The following is a 20,083-nucleotide window of genomic DNA, read 5'->3' on the forward strand; positions in this document are numbered from 1 at the left end:
TACGTTGAAATAAGGGGGAGTATAATATGCACTACATTATCTCACTAGCAAAGTTTTTAGGGAGGCAGTATACCAATGCATATAATATAATATTGTTTACTCTTTTTTCCTAGCTATGATTTTTATCCCATAGGATTTTACTTAGCTAGGTTTTAATGAGACAACCCATCTTTTTTCACTTCCACTTTTACTGATTAAAACTTCCTATCGGTAAAAGATATTTAACAAAACAAACATTTTATCGGTAAACGATTTTTAACAAAACAAAATCTGATTGAAGAGTATGCTACTACATTTTTGCCCCATCTTTTTTCATTTCCTCTTTTTACTGATTAAAACTAAAGGGTCTGTTCATATTTACTGAACTGAGCTGAACTGAATTGATTGGAGCTGAACTGAACTGAATAGAGCTGAAATGAATATTTTATGAGAGGAGAAAATTAAGAATTGAATTGAACTGAACTGATTGGAGCTAAACTGAACTGAAATTAAGCTGAAGTGAATAGGCCCTTTCTATCGGTAAAATTTTTTTTAGCAAAACCAAAATCTTTTTTGTTTGGCATCGCTGTGGTTTTCTGAATCAAAAATTATTTAGCCTTAGGTTATGTTTTGCTCACCTTATTTTCACTTATTTCAGGTATAATAAGTTCAGTTAAGTTCAAAGAAGTTCAGATCAGGTCTGATAAGTTTTGATAAGGGTTACCCAAATACAAATTTAATATATATAAATAAAGTAGGCATTTTTCGAGAGCATTGGGCGCGCCACATAAGAAAAGGAATTATTTTTGTCCAATGAAAAACTAGATTAATAATTTATTTTGGAATTAAAAAATTTACTTGCCACCTAAGCAAAATTGACTAATAAGATTTAAGAATTTTAACACATAGGTAAAAACAACAAATAGTGAATAATTAAAATTTATATTATTAAAAGAAAACTAATAATTATCTTCTCAAAAAAAAACCTAATTAATAATTATCTTTTAATACATATATGGATGCAAATTTTTGATCGCAAATATCTTTAATGTCTCCCTAGAAAATATTATAAAAGTTTGATTTTAATAATGTACTTATCGACACGAATAAAACTAAATCTCATATGACTAACTCCTCATAATTTTTAATAGTTAAAAAAGTATAAATGAGACTAACATTTTAAACAGAAAAAATATATTAAAAAAAACACATAGGCAAAAGACTTATTTTAATCAATAAAAAAACAAGATTCATCAATTTTTTAATTAAAAATTAATGAATAAGGTTAGTTTGAGATTTTAAATTCAAGCGTCACGTAAAATAACAAAAGATAATTTTTTAAAATTAAAAAATTATCTTATGATATTAGGAATTTTATCTATATATCTAAAGTGATTTTCATAAATATACAAAATTTTAAATTAAATAAGATGATTTACTAGAACCGTGCATCGCATGAACTTTCATCTAGTTACAATTAAAATAAGTTTTAATTAGGTCTAATTAGTTCAGGTAAGTTCAAATCAGTGAAAATCAGAACACACCCTTATTAAAATCATAATTTTAAAAACTAGCAACAGAAATGTGGCAACACTTTTTTTTTTTTTTTTTTGTTTCTTGTTTTTGATTTTTAATTTAAAAAAAAAAAACACAGAGCTGAAAACAAAAAATGATGCCAAAGATCATGGAATTTTCAATCACAAAAACCTTTCGCTACAAGCGCGGGTCTCAAAGTTGGTTTTATTTACAAATTGCCATGGAATGTAACAAAAATATCAATGTTATTTGTTATATACACTAGAATTTCCTCTTCCATATGAAAGATGTTGCAGATACAAACCAGACGACGATGAACACATACTCCGTAGTAGCGGCAACATTGCTGCTGCTTCTCTTATCACTTCATCCAACTTCATCCGACATTGTTGACTTAGAAAATGAGATCCAAGAAATTGACCATGATCGATCTATCATCTCTTCTTCTTCTTCCGGTTATTATTTTGATCATGCTTCTTCTGTTGTTCGTCGATCGTTTGACTCACGATCCGTTCATGATATTAATCGGTGGGGCGATTATGCCAGGCCATTTGATGGTGGGTTGGCTTATGATACTCAGGGAACCATGGTTAGTTCTGTATCAATTTATTAATTAATTAATTTATTTATTTATTTGTATGAATGATTTTTTCATCATTTGCTGATTTTATCAATCTTGCTATAGATTAAGAAATTGGGGTTTTCAATTGTTTGTTTGTGTATTTGTATTGATGGTGGCTTTGCTTATGATACTCATGCAAGCATGGTTAGTTCTGTATGATTTCTTCATCATTTGTTGATTTTATAAATATAGCTAAAATTTAAGAAATCAGGGTTATTCGATTGTTTGGTTGTGTATTTGTATTGATAATTACAGGCCTCTAACTTGGAAATTTCACAAAATTATCCAATATGACTTGATCAATTTTCTTTTGTCCTTTTTCTAAATTCTTGAAAGTCAAAATGACTATTTGTCAAATATGTGTGATTGTGTGAGAGCAATGGAAGAAGTTTTAGGCTTAGTGTAGAAATTTGTGAAATCAAAGGTGGGATTTTGAAGAGAATTTGTTTTGGCAGGGTGGTCATCTTTGTTTTCCATCATCTCGGTGCTTTGATTGGAAAAAATTGGCGAAATTTTCGGTAATATGGATGGAAGTGAGTCAACACTTAGGGGGTAGTTGGTTAGTGTATTATTTGGATTGGAAACGGATTCGATTAAACCAATATCGTTACCGTGTGTTTGGTTTAAAGGCATGGTAACAATTACCATTACCTAAGGGTATTTGTTACCCCAAGTTTTTTAAGAGGTAACAAATGAGGGGTAACCATTACCCTTATCCTCCTCTTAACAAACACCCTTTCCATAGTTAAACCAAACAAATGAAAAGGTAATAGCTAAATGATTCCTTTCCCCCCTCTTATGTGAATCCTCTCCACTTCGTTTCCATTTTCTGAACCAAATGCCCCCTTAGACTATAGATAAGGGTGCAAAGTATGTTCATTGTGCGCCAAAAGGATATAAATTTACATGTAGCCATTGTAATAAGAGAATGAGCTCGTGTCCATGGGCTGATTTGCGAAAGAATTCATGGGGCACTCCCGAACATGCCCTTCTTTGAAGTATTTTGAGGATATAGAGTTCTGAATGTTTTTCCTTGCCTTTTATTTACAGTGGACTTGGGGCCTAGGGATGACAATTTAATCCGAATTCGATCCAAGTCCGATTCGATCCGAAGAAAAAAGTCCGATCCAAATCCGAAAAAGATAAATCCGAATCCGAATCCGATTAAAATAGTTCGAGTCCGAATGGAGTCCGATCGGACTAATCCGAGTCCGACCCACTATTATGTAATACAGTACAATTATACGGAGTAGGTTTAGTGTAGTCTTTTTGTGGGTCATTTAAAAAGCCAAAAGCCCATAACTCTTTTAATATTTCCGCCTCTTTCTTTTCCTTTCCTGCTCTAATCATCTTCTCCTCTACTCATCTTTCTCTCTCCTCTAATTCAAATCTATTGCTATGGTTCTATTTCATCAGTATATTGCTCTCATTTCTTATCAATCGAAGAAACCAAATTTGGTTCGTACTAAGTGTATCTAACTAGCTATGCATGTGGTGGTGTAGATCAATTGTAGAGGTAGTGTTGAAACATAGATCAATTCAATTTTTATGTAGTATATAATTCGATTAAAAGTTTGTTTGCAATTAAACATGTATGTAGAGTCTTCAATGATTTGGATTCATGAAAAACAGAAAAAGTGGAATATTGTATCTTAAACTATTAGGATTCAGGTCGAACCCGGAGGTTGCCAAGATACCGGAGTCGGATTCGGAGTTTAGTAACTCGTAGTCGGACTCGGAGTTGGATTCGGATTTTAGGTCCGATTGTGTGGCGGAACGGAGTCGGATCCTACCTAATCCGATCCATTGCCATTCCTACTAGGGCCTTCTCTTGTATCTATTCTTTTGCTGTAACTTGAAAGTGGTTTGTCTAATAAGAAAAAGTTAATCCTCATAGACAAGTAAATATGGATTTGAAGGGAAATTCGAGCCTAAAGCAAACTAAAACTAGCTCAATCTAGCATAGAGCAAGGCCTATAGAACAAACCTTTCAATGATTGTCACTTAGTATTACCTATGCTACTCGAATTGTATATTGATGGTATAGGTCCTAGTCTAAGAGATTGATATGGTGATTTGAAAATCTATAAGGCATGGGGCCATCGTCACAATTTTGGTCAAGAGGAAAAATTATGATAAGAATATGTGATGTATGCCCAAAAATGAGTTTAGTATATGAAGAGGAAAGAGATGACCAAAATATGTGATAGATGCTCACAAATGAGTTTAAGTTTATGATTTTGAAGAGAAATAGTAAACAAGTCAACCTGATCTTTGTCTTTGTGCATTTGTTATCTAAAAAGCATTCAAATAGATACAAAAGTATTTTACTAACTTCTTGTTCTTTCACAATTGTAGATGTACTTTGATCGAGGGAGAATGTGATAAGCCTAGAATATGTCATTAATTATACCAACCTATCAAATTACCCAACTACAAAATTTCAAGTACATTGGCAAAGTAGGGTCATATCTCCACACAATCAATTTAAATTATAAGGGGTCATTGAGGTGTTTTTTTTTTTTTTTTTTTTTTTTTTTTTTTTTGGATTTTGGATTTTGGATTTGGACTATTAATGACTACTAAAACAAAAGACAAAATAAAACAAACACATGAAAAGTAATTAGACCGAGGAGAACATCAAATGATAAAAATACTATGGGAAAGGAAACTAATTAGATTAATTTACTCCCCTACAATCAGCCTAGCCTAAACCTAGATGAATTACTACTCTGAATCAACTCGCCCTTGTGCGAAGAACATATTATATCAAAGCATTGTTTTGCTAGAATGACCCTAAACACTTATGATAATCATCCACATTCTCAAATTGAGCAATCAATCATAGACTAGGCTTAATAAATCAAACAAGTTTATCATGATTACCTGCATTCCCCTACCCTAGCTAAAAACCTTGCCTAGAATAGGAAGTGAAGACACGATCACTAATCACAAACATAGTAAGGCTAAGCATGATTAACAAAAATGATTAAGATATAAACAAGGATTAATAAGTGATTAAAATAAGCAAACACAAACTTGAACATAAATCTTTATTCTAGAGAAAGCAAGTAAATGAGAGAAGGAAAGAAGAAATTACTAAACAAATTGGATTGAAATGCTTGATATCATGAAGGTTTAACAATGGAAATTTGCTCTCTATCTACTTCTCTCTTAAAACTAAGCTAATCTCTGATTTGAGGTCTTGAATCTGATAAAAAGCCGTAATTACATGATTTAAAAGAATAAATACTCCCCCCCTGAAATCCCCCAAAAGTCAACTTAAAAGAGCTTAAATCGAGTGATTAATACCCAAGGATTGGTTAGGTCACTCCTTAGACCGGAGGTCACTCCGCTCAGTAAGAGCAGTCTTCGGTGTCGCTGATCCATAATCTCCACTCAACTTATGCATTCACTCCTTTGAAATGAGTGGTTGCTCCAAATTGCAAATTGGCAAGATTTTGGCAGTGACTACAAAAGATTCACTTGTCCGAATTGCGAAGTGGCAAGGTTTTGGAGGTGGCTTTAAATGATTCAATTGAGAAAGCTTCTGCAACGACCACTCCTAATGCTAAAGTGACTCCTCTTAGCCTTCTGATTTCAGGACTTTGTGAGGGGGTGGCCTGGCCGAGGCGTTTTTAATTAGGCGAATGAGGCGCACCAAAAGTGCGGGCGCACAGGAGGCGCTTTTGAAGCAATTTTCTGCCAATTTTTTAAACTGTTCATACAGTGCGCCTCACTTCAAAGCGCTGCACTTAGGCGCACCTAGGCGCTGCAAAACCCTTATCGCCTTAGTGCGCCTTGAGCTTGTTAATACAGTAGGTGAGCTATATGCAGAGTAGGTCCTGTGCTTCTCTCCTTTTTTACTCCTTCAATTCTTCCTTCACTTTTAAGGAATTTGGGCTTCAAGCGACGCTCCTCGATCACGATGATGAGGTTCCCGAGCATCCTAAGACAAGGACTCATGCAGATTCGTCAACAAAAGGGAAGGGGATCCATACAAGAGGGAAAATGGGCATAAAACATCTAAAATCATAAAATTTTAAATAAAGTAGTACAAAGTGAAAAGAGTAAAGACCAAAGGTCAAATCTTCAAGAAAAGGGGACTATTATGCGAGATAAAGGACTAAATTACGGGGTTAATGAGTTATATAAGTGGCCTAAAAGACCACTTATAGGAAGGATATAGGGAGAGGGATATAGAAAGAGAGAGTGGCAAGGTGGGTCTAGGATTACAAATTTAAGGGACCAAAACTCAGTGGCGGATCCAGAAATAATATTTAACGGGGTCAAAATGCATTTGATAAATATTTATGGTGTCATTCGGTTAAAAATATAGGTAATTTTTATATATATATAAAAAAAAATTAGTTAGATTTTTTTTTTTTTAATATTCAAGTGGGGTCAAGGGACCCCACTAAATGCCCCTCAATCCGCCACTGCCAAAACTATTACAGAGTCACATTTACACACAAACTAATCAAATATATTGAGCTTAATCAACAAATTAGTTTATTATTGCATGTTGAGTCGATCCCTTTTTAAGATAGAAGCATCACACAAATTTGCTAATTGAAATTAAGTTTGACATTGACAAATATAATACTATTTATATTGCAATTCATTGAAATCTTTATCATTTAATGTTTAGTGTTTGTTCTACAAATAAAGGGGATTAGGAGGGAGATAGAGGGGAGAGAGAGAGTGGGAGAAGAAGAGAGCACTATCTCATACTATTATTATATATTTATTTACTAAACATAGAATAGCTTTGATAAATATTATTTTGATGCTTTCTTATTGTTGTATTTATAAACCCACCTCCTGACCTGTTCCATATTGATAATAATAGAAGAAAAAATTACAAAGTATTAACTAAAAGGTAATTATTTTTACCATGTTTCTTATTTTGTTTTAAAATATAGATTGCAATTTATATGAGTGGCAATATCTTCTTGCACCTTTTAGTGTTAGCTAAATATTTTGTGAATGATAAGTATTGTTTAAATTATAATTTGTCTTACAAAATTGGTAATGAATTCTATATTTTACTTAACATTTATTTTCATTCTTATTCTTATTTTTTATTGCGTCGCCCCCTTAAATTGTTGTCCATGTCATTTTTATATATTTTTTTCTTCTTTTGTTTTTGTTTTGTTGATTAGAAGGAAATTATTGTTTGACTAGGTTGCATTTGGTTCAGATGATGTGCCTGTGGATGAGGAGTTGAGAAGGAAGTTGATTAAAGCAAATGGCATTGAAGATGCTCTTTTATTAAAACTAGGGTCCAAGTCTTCGCCCCTAAGGGATGGTTGGGGAGGTTGGTTTGATGCAAAGAGTGACTTTTTGAGGAAAGATAAGATGTTTAAGTCCAAGTTGGAAGTGTTAAATACAATGAGCAATCCACTTCTTCAGGATCCAGATGGGTTTGGAGTTACTGGACTTACAAGAGGAGATAAGATTGTGAAAAAAGGGTTGTTTCAGGAGATGAAGAAATCTCCCATACTCATAAAGAAGTCTTTTGGATTTTCAGATGAGGTTATTGACTATCAGGCCAAGGAACATAGTAGTATGAATCGTGAAAGTACGGACGGAGGTATTAAAGGAGAGAGATTTGGTGTTGAAAAAAATCTTGAAGTAAGGAAAAATGAATTTAGAACTCTGGGTAATAATGAATTTGGGTTAGGTGATCATGCTTTGAAAGAAGTATATGACCGATCCTTGAGAAAAAATGCAGAAGATTATGATTCTTCTTTGGGTGAAGATGGTGAAGGAGAAGCCCATAAAGCTGCAACACATAACGAGATTGAGTCTTCAGTTTCCATGTTTTCAGGTGGCAGAAGATGGGGATATTTTCCCGGACTGCATCCAAATCTATCCTTTTCAAATTTTATGGATTCATTTTTCAGAAAATCTAAGTGTTCTATCAGGGTGTTTATGGTGTGGAATTCGCCCCCTTGGATGTATACTGTAAGACACCAGAGAGGCCTTGAAAGTGTTCTTTTTCACCATCCAGATGCCTGTATTGTTGTATTTTCGGAGACAATTGAACTTGATTTCTTCAAAGAGTTTCTGAAAGATGGGTATGTTTACAAAGTATTGTTCTAGTTTTATATTCCATAATACATCGTTTATACCAATATTATGACGAATGATATACGGTCATAGATCTTCTGAACTTGATTAACCCAAACGCATGGCTAGAAACCTTTTGGTCTATCCTCACTCTTTTCCCTACTCATGCGTATGGAACATCTTTGATGAAAGTTTTTCCCTGATTGTGGTTATCCCTAAACATGAGCATCTAGTTTGATAAGCTGTATTAATTCTGCTATTGAGATTCAAAACCAAATGCATGAGTATTGGTATGATGCAACATTCTAGAAAATTCAAAAGTATTACCTCAGTTTAAAAAAAAAAAAAAAAAATCCTTATTACATGAAAATAAAGCTATTTGTTGTTTTAGAAAATACTTTCGTAAAGTTGACTTTGATAATAGACTACATAGTGATAAAATTTAATGTTTGAAATTAGCAATTTTTGTTCCTTAAATGTTAAACATGTCTTGATATCTTGAAAATTTCTATGCTATACTATTTTTTTTTTTTTTTTTTTTTTTTTTTTTTTTTTTTTTTTTTTTTTTTTAATTTGAGGGAATCACTATGGTATTGTTACTATTTGGATGTATGGGTTTCATTTATGAAAGGGATTTGAAAGGATCTTCTAGAGAGATCTGATTGGTAATCTACGTGGGATTTAGTTTTCCTAACTTCTATTTTATGTTTATAACTGGTTTGATGATGTCCAATGCAATAGTCACTCTATTTTCTTTCATTAGTACTTTCATATGACACTCTATGTTGATCCACCTATCTTTTATCTCTTTTTTATACTAATCAATAAACCTATGTAATCCAAAAAAAGTATTGTTTTCAAGCCCTTGTCCTCTATATATTCTCTTGGGACATCTTAAAATTAGCTTGTGTTAAGTCAAGTTTGAAGGCCAGAACACTTCATAAAACCTCCAACCTTTCTCCTTAGCCGACAACCATGTAATGCATATTCAGTATGGTATTGTTGGTCTATACTTGCTCTTGGTTGGTGTATCAAATTATTGCTTTTATGTTTTTACGGTGTAATTTTGAGTATTATTGTTATCTATCTGTTTATTATTGTTAATTGTTTGACTAAATGATATCTTATTTGAAAGTGGTTTCAAAATCGCGGTTACTATGCCAAACTTGGAAGAACTTCTGAAAGATACACCTACAAGTATATTTGCTTCTGTCTGGCATGAATGGAGGACTACACAATTTTATTCTACTCATTACAGTGAACTCATTCGACTTGCTGTACTGTACAAGTAAGTTATATTAATTTAATATTTGTTTCTTTGTTATCTTTCCTTTTTTTTTACTTTTTCTTTTTGTGTTACTCATAATAGAGCTCCACTCATTTTGTTTTTAGAGAAGCTTGTTCTTAAAATAGTCCTGGCTTTATGAAAATTAGTGTTATGGCTGTGGTGATGGTATGAAAGTCGCTTGTCTAGCTAAAATAACCAAACTCTTAACCACGTGAAGATGTAGTAGTGAGAGCTAAGGTTGATCTCACTCAAAATTAGATTTATCAAATTACATCGTATGCCTATTCAGAAAATACAAAAAAATAAAAAAAATAAAAATAAAAAAAATAAAAAAAAAAAAAAATTACATATTATGTAAGTTAGAAACCTCTATTTGTATTTGCGAACTATTTCACTAAATATTATAATACTTAATAATAATACTAAGGCACTAAGTAATCTATTGGAATAAGGGTCGGAGAAGTATTGTAGCATTGCAATATCAATTGATCATCGCACTAAAAATGTAATTCTCAGACCTTAATGTTACCCAATGACCATAAACTAGTGTTGCAAATTTCCATTTCCTGCAATGAACCAACTAACTTCTTGGAATATCGCCTACGTAAGACCTAACTAATAATCTAAAACAAGCTCTTTAGACTCAGCAACATTAATTATTAGTAAGCAGTTTGAGGGGTTTGTTTTCACTCTTCCTAGAAGGTAGGAAATATAATCCTGATGCATGCCGATGGTTTTTATGTTTTGGTGTTTGGGTTTGTCTATTTTTCTCTCATTTTGGCAATAAAATTTTCATTATTTGTCCCAAAATAAAAAATCTCGAGTATTTGGACAAATTGGTCATTATTTTAACACTTAAGCAACAACAAGGAAATCAACAAGGAAAACTACATATTACTAGTCAATTATACTAGGTAGGATGAAATCAATGTATTAAAATAAGTGCAAAATGCTAAAGGTCACAAATTGGGAGAAAGTTGTCTCAATGTAATGTGTCAGATGACATGGTGGGTAGGAGTAAAGATGTTTATGGAGGGCACCAAATGACTTGAACCTCATACTTTCATAGGGTATGGTATTGTCACATTTAAAGCCACAAGTAAATAAAAGGGATTATATGTGACTGAATTATTCATGGACATGAGGAAAGGAGTGAGGATTGGGTTTTAGGTAGAACAATGGCAAGGAAACATCTAATCTTCACTGTTAGTTTGCATCATTCTCACCTTTCTAAGTTACATACTGTCTAATTATTTGGTTCCTTTTTTTTTTTTTTTTTTTTTTTTTTTTTTTTGTGTCATGGGATTTCCTCTTAATTAAGGAAACCATAGTATAAAGCAGGAAATGTTACAATTGCTGGTTGTGTTGTTGGACTTGCTGTTTTGTGAGTTACTTAGATTAGAGAATGGTATAAAAGTCTTTGGTATATTTCCCTCCTACAAAAAATTTTATACTGCCTTTATATCCTTTAAATATTGATACTCTAGTGTCTTATTTGAATGTTAGAGGTCCCACAAAAGGGGAAAGGTTTAATTGGTTAGTTGTTCCAAGAATCTTAACAATTATGACAAACTGCATAATTAATGGCCAAATGTGTGCTGTTAAATGGTTTTGACCCGATGACTGTTTGAGTTTTGTTGGGTGCAACAGATGTTCTGACGGTGTATTGACTCGCGTGTAAGATCCTTGCCCTCTTTTGGAAGGTAAAAATAGTTGAAATTTACATTGCTGGTTTGATTTGCAATATCATTTAGGTGATAATAAGAATAGGCCTTTTTGATTTCACTTTTGTGATAGTCTGAGGATCTTTCATGGATTGTTGTAAGTTGGTGTACTATTTGAGTGATTCCTTAAGACTGTAGGTCCTCTCTGGACATATGCTTTTTGCCTTTTAGAAGTAAAGGATTCTTGAGCCAAGCAATCTCTTGAAAATCTTGATTTTCTAAAGTCCAAACCCTACTTTATTCTACCTATTAAGTATTTGCACACCTGTGATCAAGGTTTTCAAAATTCGGAAAGAAGAGATAAACACAATTGAGCGTCATGTAAAGAATGGGGATCATAGATTCACAGGTGCTCTTCCAAGTTTTATTTCTTCCATCTCGCTCAAATCATACAAAACTAAGAAATCTTGGAATTGCTAGGATTCTTCCATTACGCTAAAAATATTTCTAGAAACAGAACTTTAAAGAGGTGTTTGGTTCACCATGGTAAAGGGAATGGAATCAAAAAGTAATAGAGAAGGAAAGGAAAGTAATATGGATTGATATAACATATTGTTTGGATCATGTTATTATCTTCTTACTCTTCTCACCCATGCTCCATCACTTCCTCCATCACCACCCTTAAGGTTTTTTGCCACCCTCTCCACATCGTTGCCACCCCCCTCCATGTCACCATTGTTGTCCCCCTCCATGTAGCCATGCCACCCTCTCCATGCCGCTGTCCCTTCACATTGTCGTTGTTGCCTTTGATCTCCACTTAATGTTTAGCCACCTTTAATGGTCATCTATTAGGATTATAAGGTTGAATTTGAACATAATTACATAAGTTTTCCCGGTAGAATTTTTCCATCAAAAGCCATAACTGTTGAGAAATCAACGCCGTTTTTCTATTGATTTTTATTTTTTCCCAAAAATTATAGGTTTGAATTTTTGAGTAGTTGGTTTTCAGGGTGGTAAAGCTATTTTCAGGCTGGCTGGGGGTTTTTCTCGGGTTGGTGAGGTTGGTTTTGGGCTAGGTGATGATAATTTCTGGCTATATGATGGTGGTTGTAATAGACTAATAATTCTACTGTAAGTTTAAAGACAATAATTAAGGAAAGGTTGGCTATTTGATTGATGAAATTACGAAACAGGGGATACAAGAGTAACATTAGGCTGCCAATCTCTCTAGCAACTTGAGGTTGCCACTCTCAATGGTTTCTTTGCTAATTTCTGGATACTTGCTTCTACTTCAATTACAATACTTATACTAGGATTACCAGTGGTCTTAGTAGACCTTAGGGAGTTTACATGTGATACATTACTAATATGGAAAAACCATAAATGAACAAAGCTAAAGTTGATTGCCCTCTTTCCTTTCCTTCTTCTTAATTAACTTTGTCAACTAGTAAGGGAATGCTTCCCCATGCTCCTTTGCTGCTGCTTTGCCTTTGATGTTTGCTGACCACCCTTAGATGTTGTTGACATCTTTCCCTTTCTTACTCCTCCTTGAGTACACCAAAAGAGGTGTTTGACCAGCTTCACTTCGGCTAATGAACCAGTCCATGACAGTGGTTTGGGGTTAAACGATCGTAGTTTCAAGGTGGGTAATGGTAAGTTTCCTAAAACTAAGATGTTTCATGGAAAAGAGTTCATTTAGACCAATTTTAAAATAACCCTAATATATGCATACTTTTTGAGTAGGGCTAAGGCCTTCACTAATTGTGCTAATTTTTTTCAAGGAGAAATGTTGAATAAGAAAAGATTGGGGCGAATTCAAGTAAAATTAAAGGCACAAACACTTTTTTTTCATGGTTAAGGCCGCAAAATGATTTTGAATTTACAAATTTAGTTCCTCTTTAAAAAATTGGTATAACAATAAAATTACAAACAACTGATGAGACAGGTGATGCTGTTGGGTGCACCATGGCCATAATTGGTTTTGAAGAAGGGCCGAATATAGGGTGTGACAAACTCTTATTTTGGGGATATGGGTTGCTGGTCATGACAATCTTATACATAAACTAATAGTCTTATCAATGTTAATCTACTTTTTCTTTTGCAACAGCTTGAGCTTCAGATTTAGGGTGTTAATTTGCTAATTTTCTTTGCTTCCCACTATTTTGCATGGTTATACTTATTCTTAAAAATGTAGGATTGTAAGAGTGTAAGACAACTGCAGTTTACATGAGAAAATATTGTCTTAACATCATTCAATAACTTTTATGTTAGCTTTTGGAAATTATGAAGATTTGCATTTGGTAGCTCATCTTGCTTTTTTGTTGGCAAATTGATATTCTGTTGATTCAATGTTGATATATAAGATAGCAGAAAGAGAGACAAAGCAAGTTCGTTGTCTTTTCTAATCCAAGTCTTCATGGCTTCACATGCATGTATATTCAGCTTTACATGTCTCTCTGGCTTACAGGTATGGGGGTATATATCTGGATTGTGACATTGTAGTACTCAAGCCAATATCTGGGTTTAGGAATTCGGTTGGAATGGAGGAGCTGGCTCCTGGGAGTCCTCTGAATGGTGCTGTCATGGCTTTTAATAAGCACAGGTATTCTAATTGATTTACGTTGTTACATTTTGTTTGCCCTTCCATCAAAAGGGAATTATAGATTTAATTCTTTGTTGGTGTTTGTTTAATCTAAATTATTTGTCACTAGAAATCGTATTACTTGCATTTCATGTTACAAGGCATCCAAGTTTTTTAATTAAGGACAAACTCAAATATTTTATTTTTCTCAATATCCATTTCAGTAAAATATTGTGGATAAATAAGAGCATGAAACTTTTTTTTGTTTTGTAAATGACTCTTCTGTAAGTTATTTTATGTGCATATATTAAAAGGAATTGGTGATGTAAGACACAAAATTTAACATCAAAATGTGCAGGGGCCTTGTTTTATGAATAGAGAGAGTTGTATATGATGCCTTAAGTTGTGCATATAGGTCATTTGTTGTAAATCTTGTAATCTCATTTCAAAGAATTATAAATCTGTGCACTATCAATCAGCAAAAAAATAAAAGGGTACAACTACAAGCTTTATTGATGTGAATGTCTCTGTCTCTCCCCCCTTCTCTCTTTTATTTTTTATTTTTATTTTTTTTTAGGTTTATTTTTTTACATTTGCATAAGCTTGGCTGCTCTAGACTCTTATTTCAACTATTGAAGTAAGAGACATGTGGACCTTGAGGATGATCTTGCAACTTTAGATAAAAAATATATAGACATGTTTCGAGTTTTTTCAGCCCAGTATATGAGTACTATCTTATATGAGTTTGGTTTTGATGTATGTTAGAAAAACAACCTATAGATATTTTTCATTGATAATTAGCTTGTTTCATCAAAAAAAAAAAAAAAAAAAAAAAAAAAAAAAAAAAAAAGAAAAATAACTAGTTTGTCTGAGTATATGATAGCAGAATGACATGTAATTTTCATCTGCATTTTTTCTCTGCTGATGTGTGCCTTGTTCTCCTCTTCTTCCTCCATCTGCTCTTAAGCTAAGGATCTTAATTCCCCTGTTCTGGTATTTATTTTTTCCATGTCTCAATCTCTCTCACTTGCTGAATTTATTATGTTTGGTAAGACCTACCTGGAGACAACAGACATATTTACGGCTATGCTGTTGGAACAACTAACACCATTCAATTGATTTTTCGCAGATTTCTTATTTTTAATGTCAGTATGCAGAAAAGTGGAAAAGTGCTAATCAGGATGTCATTCCTGTTTAAAAACTTAATATTGAAGTGGAATAAGGTGTTAGGAGAAAAGTTAGGGTGTAACTAGTATAATGTAAATATGTGGCTAACTTTCAATTTCGTGTACTGTGATGCTTTAACATGCAGCAACCTATGGTCATCTTTTATTACACTGTCCCTATTTTAGCAGATTTGTTGAAACCTTTCGATCTCTCTCTGAGTAGTTATTACCTCCTCTTCTTTTGATAGTGAGGAACTGAGGATAAGGATGTATCTTTTGATTTCGTCTACAGTATACAGCTGAAAGGAACTGGTGAATTCTCCATAGTTTTGGTCATCCTTCTACATTATTCCAAGATATAGAGTGGGGTTTTGTTATTAAATTGTACCTATTGGGGTAATAGTATAGAGGGCGTAATAGGAGACAATGTATGTGGAATGGAGATTGGTAGAGGTGGTGGTAGATAGTAAAAAAGTATTGATAGTGCAATGAAGAGAGGATAGAGGTATAATTGGCATCATTTCATCCTCCTAGGTATCATCACCCCCAACATTATGTTAATAATTCATGTGAGACCAAATATCTTTTGTCGTGCATGTGCAGCCATGATGGTCTTGCCTTTGCCCTGATGGTTGTATTGCCTAAAATACCTGATTATTCTGATGAACTTGGAGCAATCACCTATTTCTAATTTACTTGTGTTGGAACACACCTTCCTTTTCCAAATTTCTTTGTTTAATCTGTATCTTGTTTGCTTGCAGTTTATTTATCAGGCAGTGCATGTTCGAGTTCTTTTCCTCATATGATGACACCTTGTTGAGATGGAATGGTGCTGATTTATTAACTAGAGTGGCTGGAAATTTATCTCTCAAAGCAGATAATTTGAAGAAAAAGCAGATGCTACAAGTGCAGTTAGCATCGAACTTCTTTCCTATTAGTTCACATGATATTCAGAGGTATATTACAAACTTAAACTTCTCATAATAGTTGTCGCATTATTTCTTATTTTCATTTTTTCATGATTGTCAAATATGCTTAAGTTGGATATTTGTTGAGAATTAAGGCAGGCCTGCATGTAGAACCCGTAAATGATTGTTTTCATGTATACAATCTAGCATTAGAAACCTGCATTTCAAGGTGTTATAAAATTTAACTTTTATGTACACAGTGAAAAATATTAAAAGTATGTTAGTAGGAAGTTCTCTCAAAACCTAACCTTAGCTTATACAATTTATATTAAAGTAAATTTATCTATGAACAAGTCAGAAATATTAAAGTTGGAAAAGGTACGAGTTGTATGTCTCTGCCTTGTAACCCGTTGATTAATTCCCTTTGCTTCTTTGAAAGCATGATGGATCTTAAGCATGATGTTGCTAATGACATTGTAGTAAATCACTGACACAGTGACACTAGCTTTATCAACTTACAACCTAAGCCAAGAAGCACACGCTAATCCATAATTAAGCAATGTCACAAATCTTATATAAGACACAATTTTTTTGTGTTCAAATCTTTAATGGTTTCGTATTTTAGGTTGTGTAAGCAACTTGATGTGTAACAAAAACTTTCTTAAAACTAAAAACTAAGCTTCAAAATTTAAACACCAAGATTAGAGCAATAAAATGATTGGTATCAAACAGGGTTCATCTCAAAGCATTATAAAAACACCTAGTTGGTAATTACTATCAACGAATAAAATTTATTGATGTAGGAAAGGTTTGTAAAGAGCATAATAGAGAAGAATCTCAATTTTCATATATACTTTAAAAGTTATTTATGTCCTCAAACAAATTTGCTATTTATAAGGGAGTCACAAACAAAATCAGAACCCAAATGATGATTACTAAAGCTGAAGGCTCAAATATTAATTTAGGGAAACTTAATCATTAAGAAGATATTGGGCTACATATTTGCTTCGTTGTCCATGGATTTAACATCCCAGCTGTAGTTAATATCCGGGCTGTGGTTTTCTACACAACCTAATGGTGGTAATATTGTGCCCATGGAAGATGGCTCAAAAGTTCTTGCTATGCTGGGAAGGAACCGTGTGACTATGCCGGTGTCCTTGTCATGGCTGCCAGCTGGACAGTTTTCACATCTTAACATTTTTTTTTTTTTTATGAAATTTCACATCTTAACATGTATACGTAGTAATTATTATTAATTTGTTCCAAGTTTGTTCATGCCATAATTATTATTAATTTGTTCCAAGTTTGTTCATGCCATTCTTTATGTTTTTTTGGGTTTGTCAAGCCATTCAAAATCTTGAGGGATTAAATCAGATTTATCTGATCATTGATTCTTTATATTAATCTTTAATATCCCATTTCATTGCACACTTATGCAGCTATGCTTTTAGGATGTTGTTACTTTAAGTGGCGGATCCACGGTGGGTTCAAGTGGATTCATTGGAACCCACTGATTTTTCTAAAAAAAAGTGTTTTTTTTTTTTTTTTTTTTTTTTTTTTTTTTTTTTTTTTTTTTTTTTTTTTTTTTTAAATAAAAAAAAATTGTATTCCGTTGTAGTTTGGAATTCGAAAATATCTATTAAAATCTAATTTATATTTCAGCCCGTCTTGTGTGCGGCCGGCCACACCGTGCGGTTACTTAAATTAACCCCTGTAACATTGATTAAGTAACCCCTATAATACCGACCGAGTAACTCTATAACAATGACGAAGTAACCCCATTACACTAGCGAAGACTTTGTGTTTATACTTTCTACGTTCTTTTTTAATTGCAACGTTTATAAATTTTACAATATTTAAGCATATACTCTTGATATTATTTTTTATTTATTTATTTATTTATTTATTTATTTATTTCATACGTTGGAAAAAATATATATAATCAAGTGGGATATAGTCAGATTCGTCTCAAAAAATATTGTTATGATATCAACTATTTAAAATTTCTACAAAATTGATCCTAAAATATTTAGGTTATAGAATGTGCATTGGTAAACGTGAAATAATCAACGTTGCTATTAAAACAAACGGATGACCTATGTCTTATTTTTTAATGATTCCGAATCCACACTTCCGAATTCTTAGATACGCCACTGGTTACTTCTACATCTTTACTTGGAATATTGATGATTATGTATGATTATCTGCAGTGTTCTTTGTTGCATCTTTCTGAAACTACTTTTCTTCTTTACAGATACTTCATTGCTCCAGTGACAGATGATGAAAAGGCTCATCAGTATGCTCTGCTTAGAAAGATCCTCAATGAGTCGTATACTTTCCATTTCTGGAATAGCTTAACTTCTGGTCTAGTTCCGGAACCATATAGTATGGTAGCAAAGATAATGAACAAGTTCTGTATACGCTGCTTGGATATGCTATGAAAATTCATTGCTCCAAGTTTTGAGCTTTATACAATTTTGAACTTTAAGCCTCAAATCTCATGTGCTCACAAAGAAACATGATTGTCAAAAGAGATAAAATCATAAATTTGCACACATGTCGATACACTAATTGACCTTATTTTTACAAAAGTTAATATGAATGAAAAATCTCGTCAATATATATATGTATATATATATATATATATATATGTATATATATATATATATATATATATATATATGAATGAAAATTATACCAAAAAAATTAGTTATATAATTAAACTTTATATTGTTACTTATCGAACAATATATTTTATGGTAAAATATGTTGCTATATTTAAAAAAAAATATAAATAAATAAATAAATAAAAACATAGTCAATGTTAATATATGAACAGTGAAATAAAAGTCCAGCGTTTCAATTATTCTAGATGGAAGGAGAATTTAGTTGTAGCATTTTGAATTTTTGACTACCCTTGTCCTAGGTGGTAAATTCTTATTCCTTTAGGGGTTTTTTTTTTCATTAAATGCATCACTTATTATTTGTGGGTGTTATTTTCAAATGCATATCTCCTATAATTAGTTACTTTTTTATTTTTTTAACTTTTTTTATTGGGAAATTCTCTCTAGTAATCATGAACTTTTATTTTTTCTCAGTGGTAAAGTGTGAAATTTTTTATTATCAATGGTAATCACGAATTTATATTACTAAGCAAATGGTAAAATTAATAATAAAAAAATATTTTAAAATGATTAACCAAGGTTAATTTTGGTTAAGTAACAATAAATTACATTAGTACCCTTCAAATTATTTATAAAAAAAAAAAAAAAAAACCCTCCCAAACCACACAGCCACCAGCCAACCGCCAGCCCCTTCCCCTTCCCGGAGATGGCGTCTCAGCCCCCTCCCCCGCCGGAGACATCCACCTCCGACCATCGCAACCTTGTGCTGTTGCACACCGAAGAAACCCCCTTCCCCTTTTTCCCCTCTTTCTCTCCCCCTTATTTCTTTTCCTCTACACTGCCCCAACTACCACCAACACCGCCCACCTGAACCACCGCCGTAGAGACCACCTGAACCACCTCCACTAACGCACAATACGCAAACAATAAAGCAACAGAACGGGAACCCAATTCCCAATTCCGGCCACCACCAATAACGAGTAATGAGCAAACCTCCATTAACGTAATTATTGAATTTAAATTAATTATACAATTATTTAACATTATTCAATTTCGGCCACCACTCTTCACCAATTCACAAACAATCAAGCAACCCCAATTCGGCAATTTCGATTCTTTTTCGATCAATGTCGTCGCGTGCTCGAGAATGGAAGGATATTTGCATAGATCAACGAATTACTTCAGTTGCTGAACTTTCGAATCATCAAGTGTTATCTTTTCGAGCTTTAAGATTAAGATCTGCATAAATTAATAAATCAAACAAAAATTTGGGTTTTGCAGAAAAATGAACAGGGAGTTTGAAGATGATTTCGTCCTACTATTCTCCTTGTTGATCAACTTTTCCGGTCGAAGTCATCGTCGTGTTCAACGGCGGTTTCTTTTGGTTAGCCTTAGGTGTGAGGGTTCCTCCGATGTTGCGTTTACTTCTGTTGATTATGGTCGGTCTTCTGTTGATTGATGTTGGAAGGAGGAAAGAGAAAGGAAGAAAATCAGGGGAAGGAAGATGTGGTTGTTTTTGGGGATAGTTGTGTCTTTTTGCAATCTTGTAGCTAAACCATGGTTAAAGAATTAATAAATCTTTAACTTAAGTTACCATTTGCTTAATAATATTAATTTGTGATTATCATTGATAATTAAAA

The 20,083-nt window shown here is 33.0% G+C and overlaps 1 protein-coding gene across 2 annotated transcripts; it reads left to right on the forward strand.

Moving 5' to 3' along the window:
* The first annotated feature begins 1,785 nt into the window (after positions 1–1,785).
* On the forward strand, positions 1,786–18,297 carry LOC145614866 (uncharacterized protein At4g19900-like). 2 transcript variants are annotated; one of them, XM_081669929.1, is made up of 6 exons: positions 1,786–2,104; positions 7,325–8,220; positions 9,348–9,500; positions 13,632–13,766; positions 15,673–15,867; positions 18,074–18,297. In XM_081669929.1, the coding sequence occupies exons 1-6, from the start codon at positions 1,796–1,798 to the stop codon at positions 18,258–18,260; spliced, it is 1,875 nt and encodes a 624-aa protein (XP_081526055.1). In that variant the 5' UTR covers positions 1,786–1,795; the 3' UTR covers positions 18,261–18,297. The 2 variants fall into 2 exon arrangements, with proteins under 2 accessions (XP_081526055.1, XP_081526056.1); XM_081669930.1 differs by having other exon boundaries at positions 1,966–2,104; positions 7,341–8,220.
* Positions 18,298–20,083: the final 1,786 nt, after the last annotated feature.

The sequence above is a fragment of the Chenopodium album genome, chromosome 25 (genome assembly GCF_948465745.1).
Source record: "Chenopodium album chromosome 25, dcCheAlbu1.1, whole genome shotgun sequence".
Taxonomy (NCBI): domain Eukaryota; kingdom Viridiplantae; phylum Streptophyta; class Magnoliopsida; order Caryophyllales; family Amaranthaceae; genus Chenopodium; species Chenopodium album.

Coding starts and splice junctions, on each gene's coding strand:
- LOC145614866 (XM_081669929.1), top strand. CDS start 1,796: ATGAAAGATGTTGCAGATACAAACCAGACGACGATGAACACATACTCC. Junction 8,221..9,347: donor AAAGAGTTTCTGAAAGATGG/GTATGTTTACAA, acceptor CTTATTTGAAAG/TGGTTTCAAAATCGCGGTTA. Junction 9,501..13,631: donor CGACTTGCTGTACTGTACAA/GTAAGTTATATT, acceptor TCTGGCTTACAG/GTATGGGGGTATATATCTGG.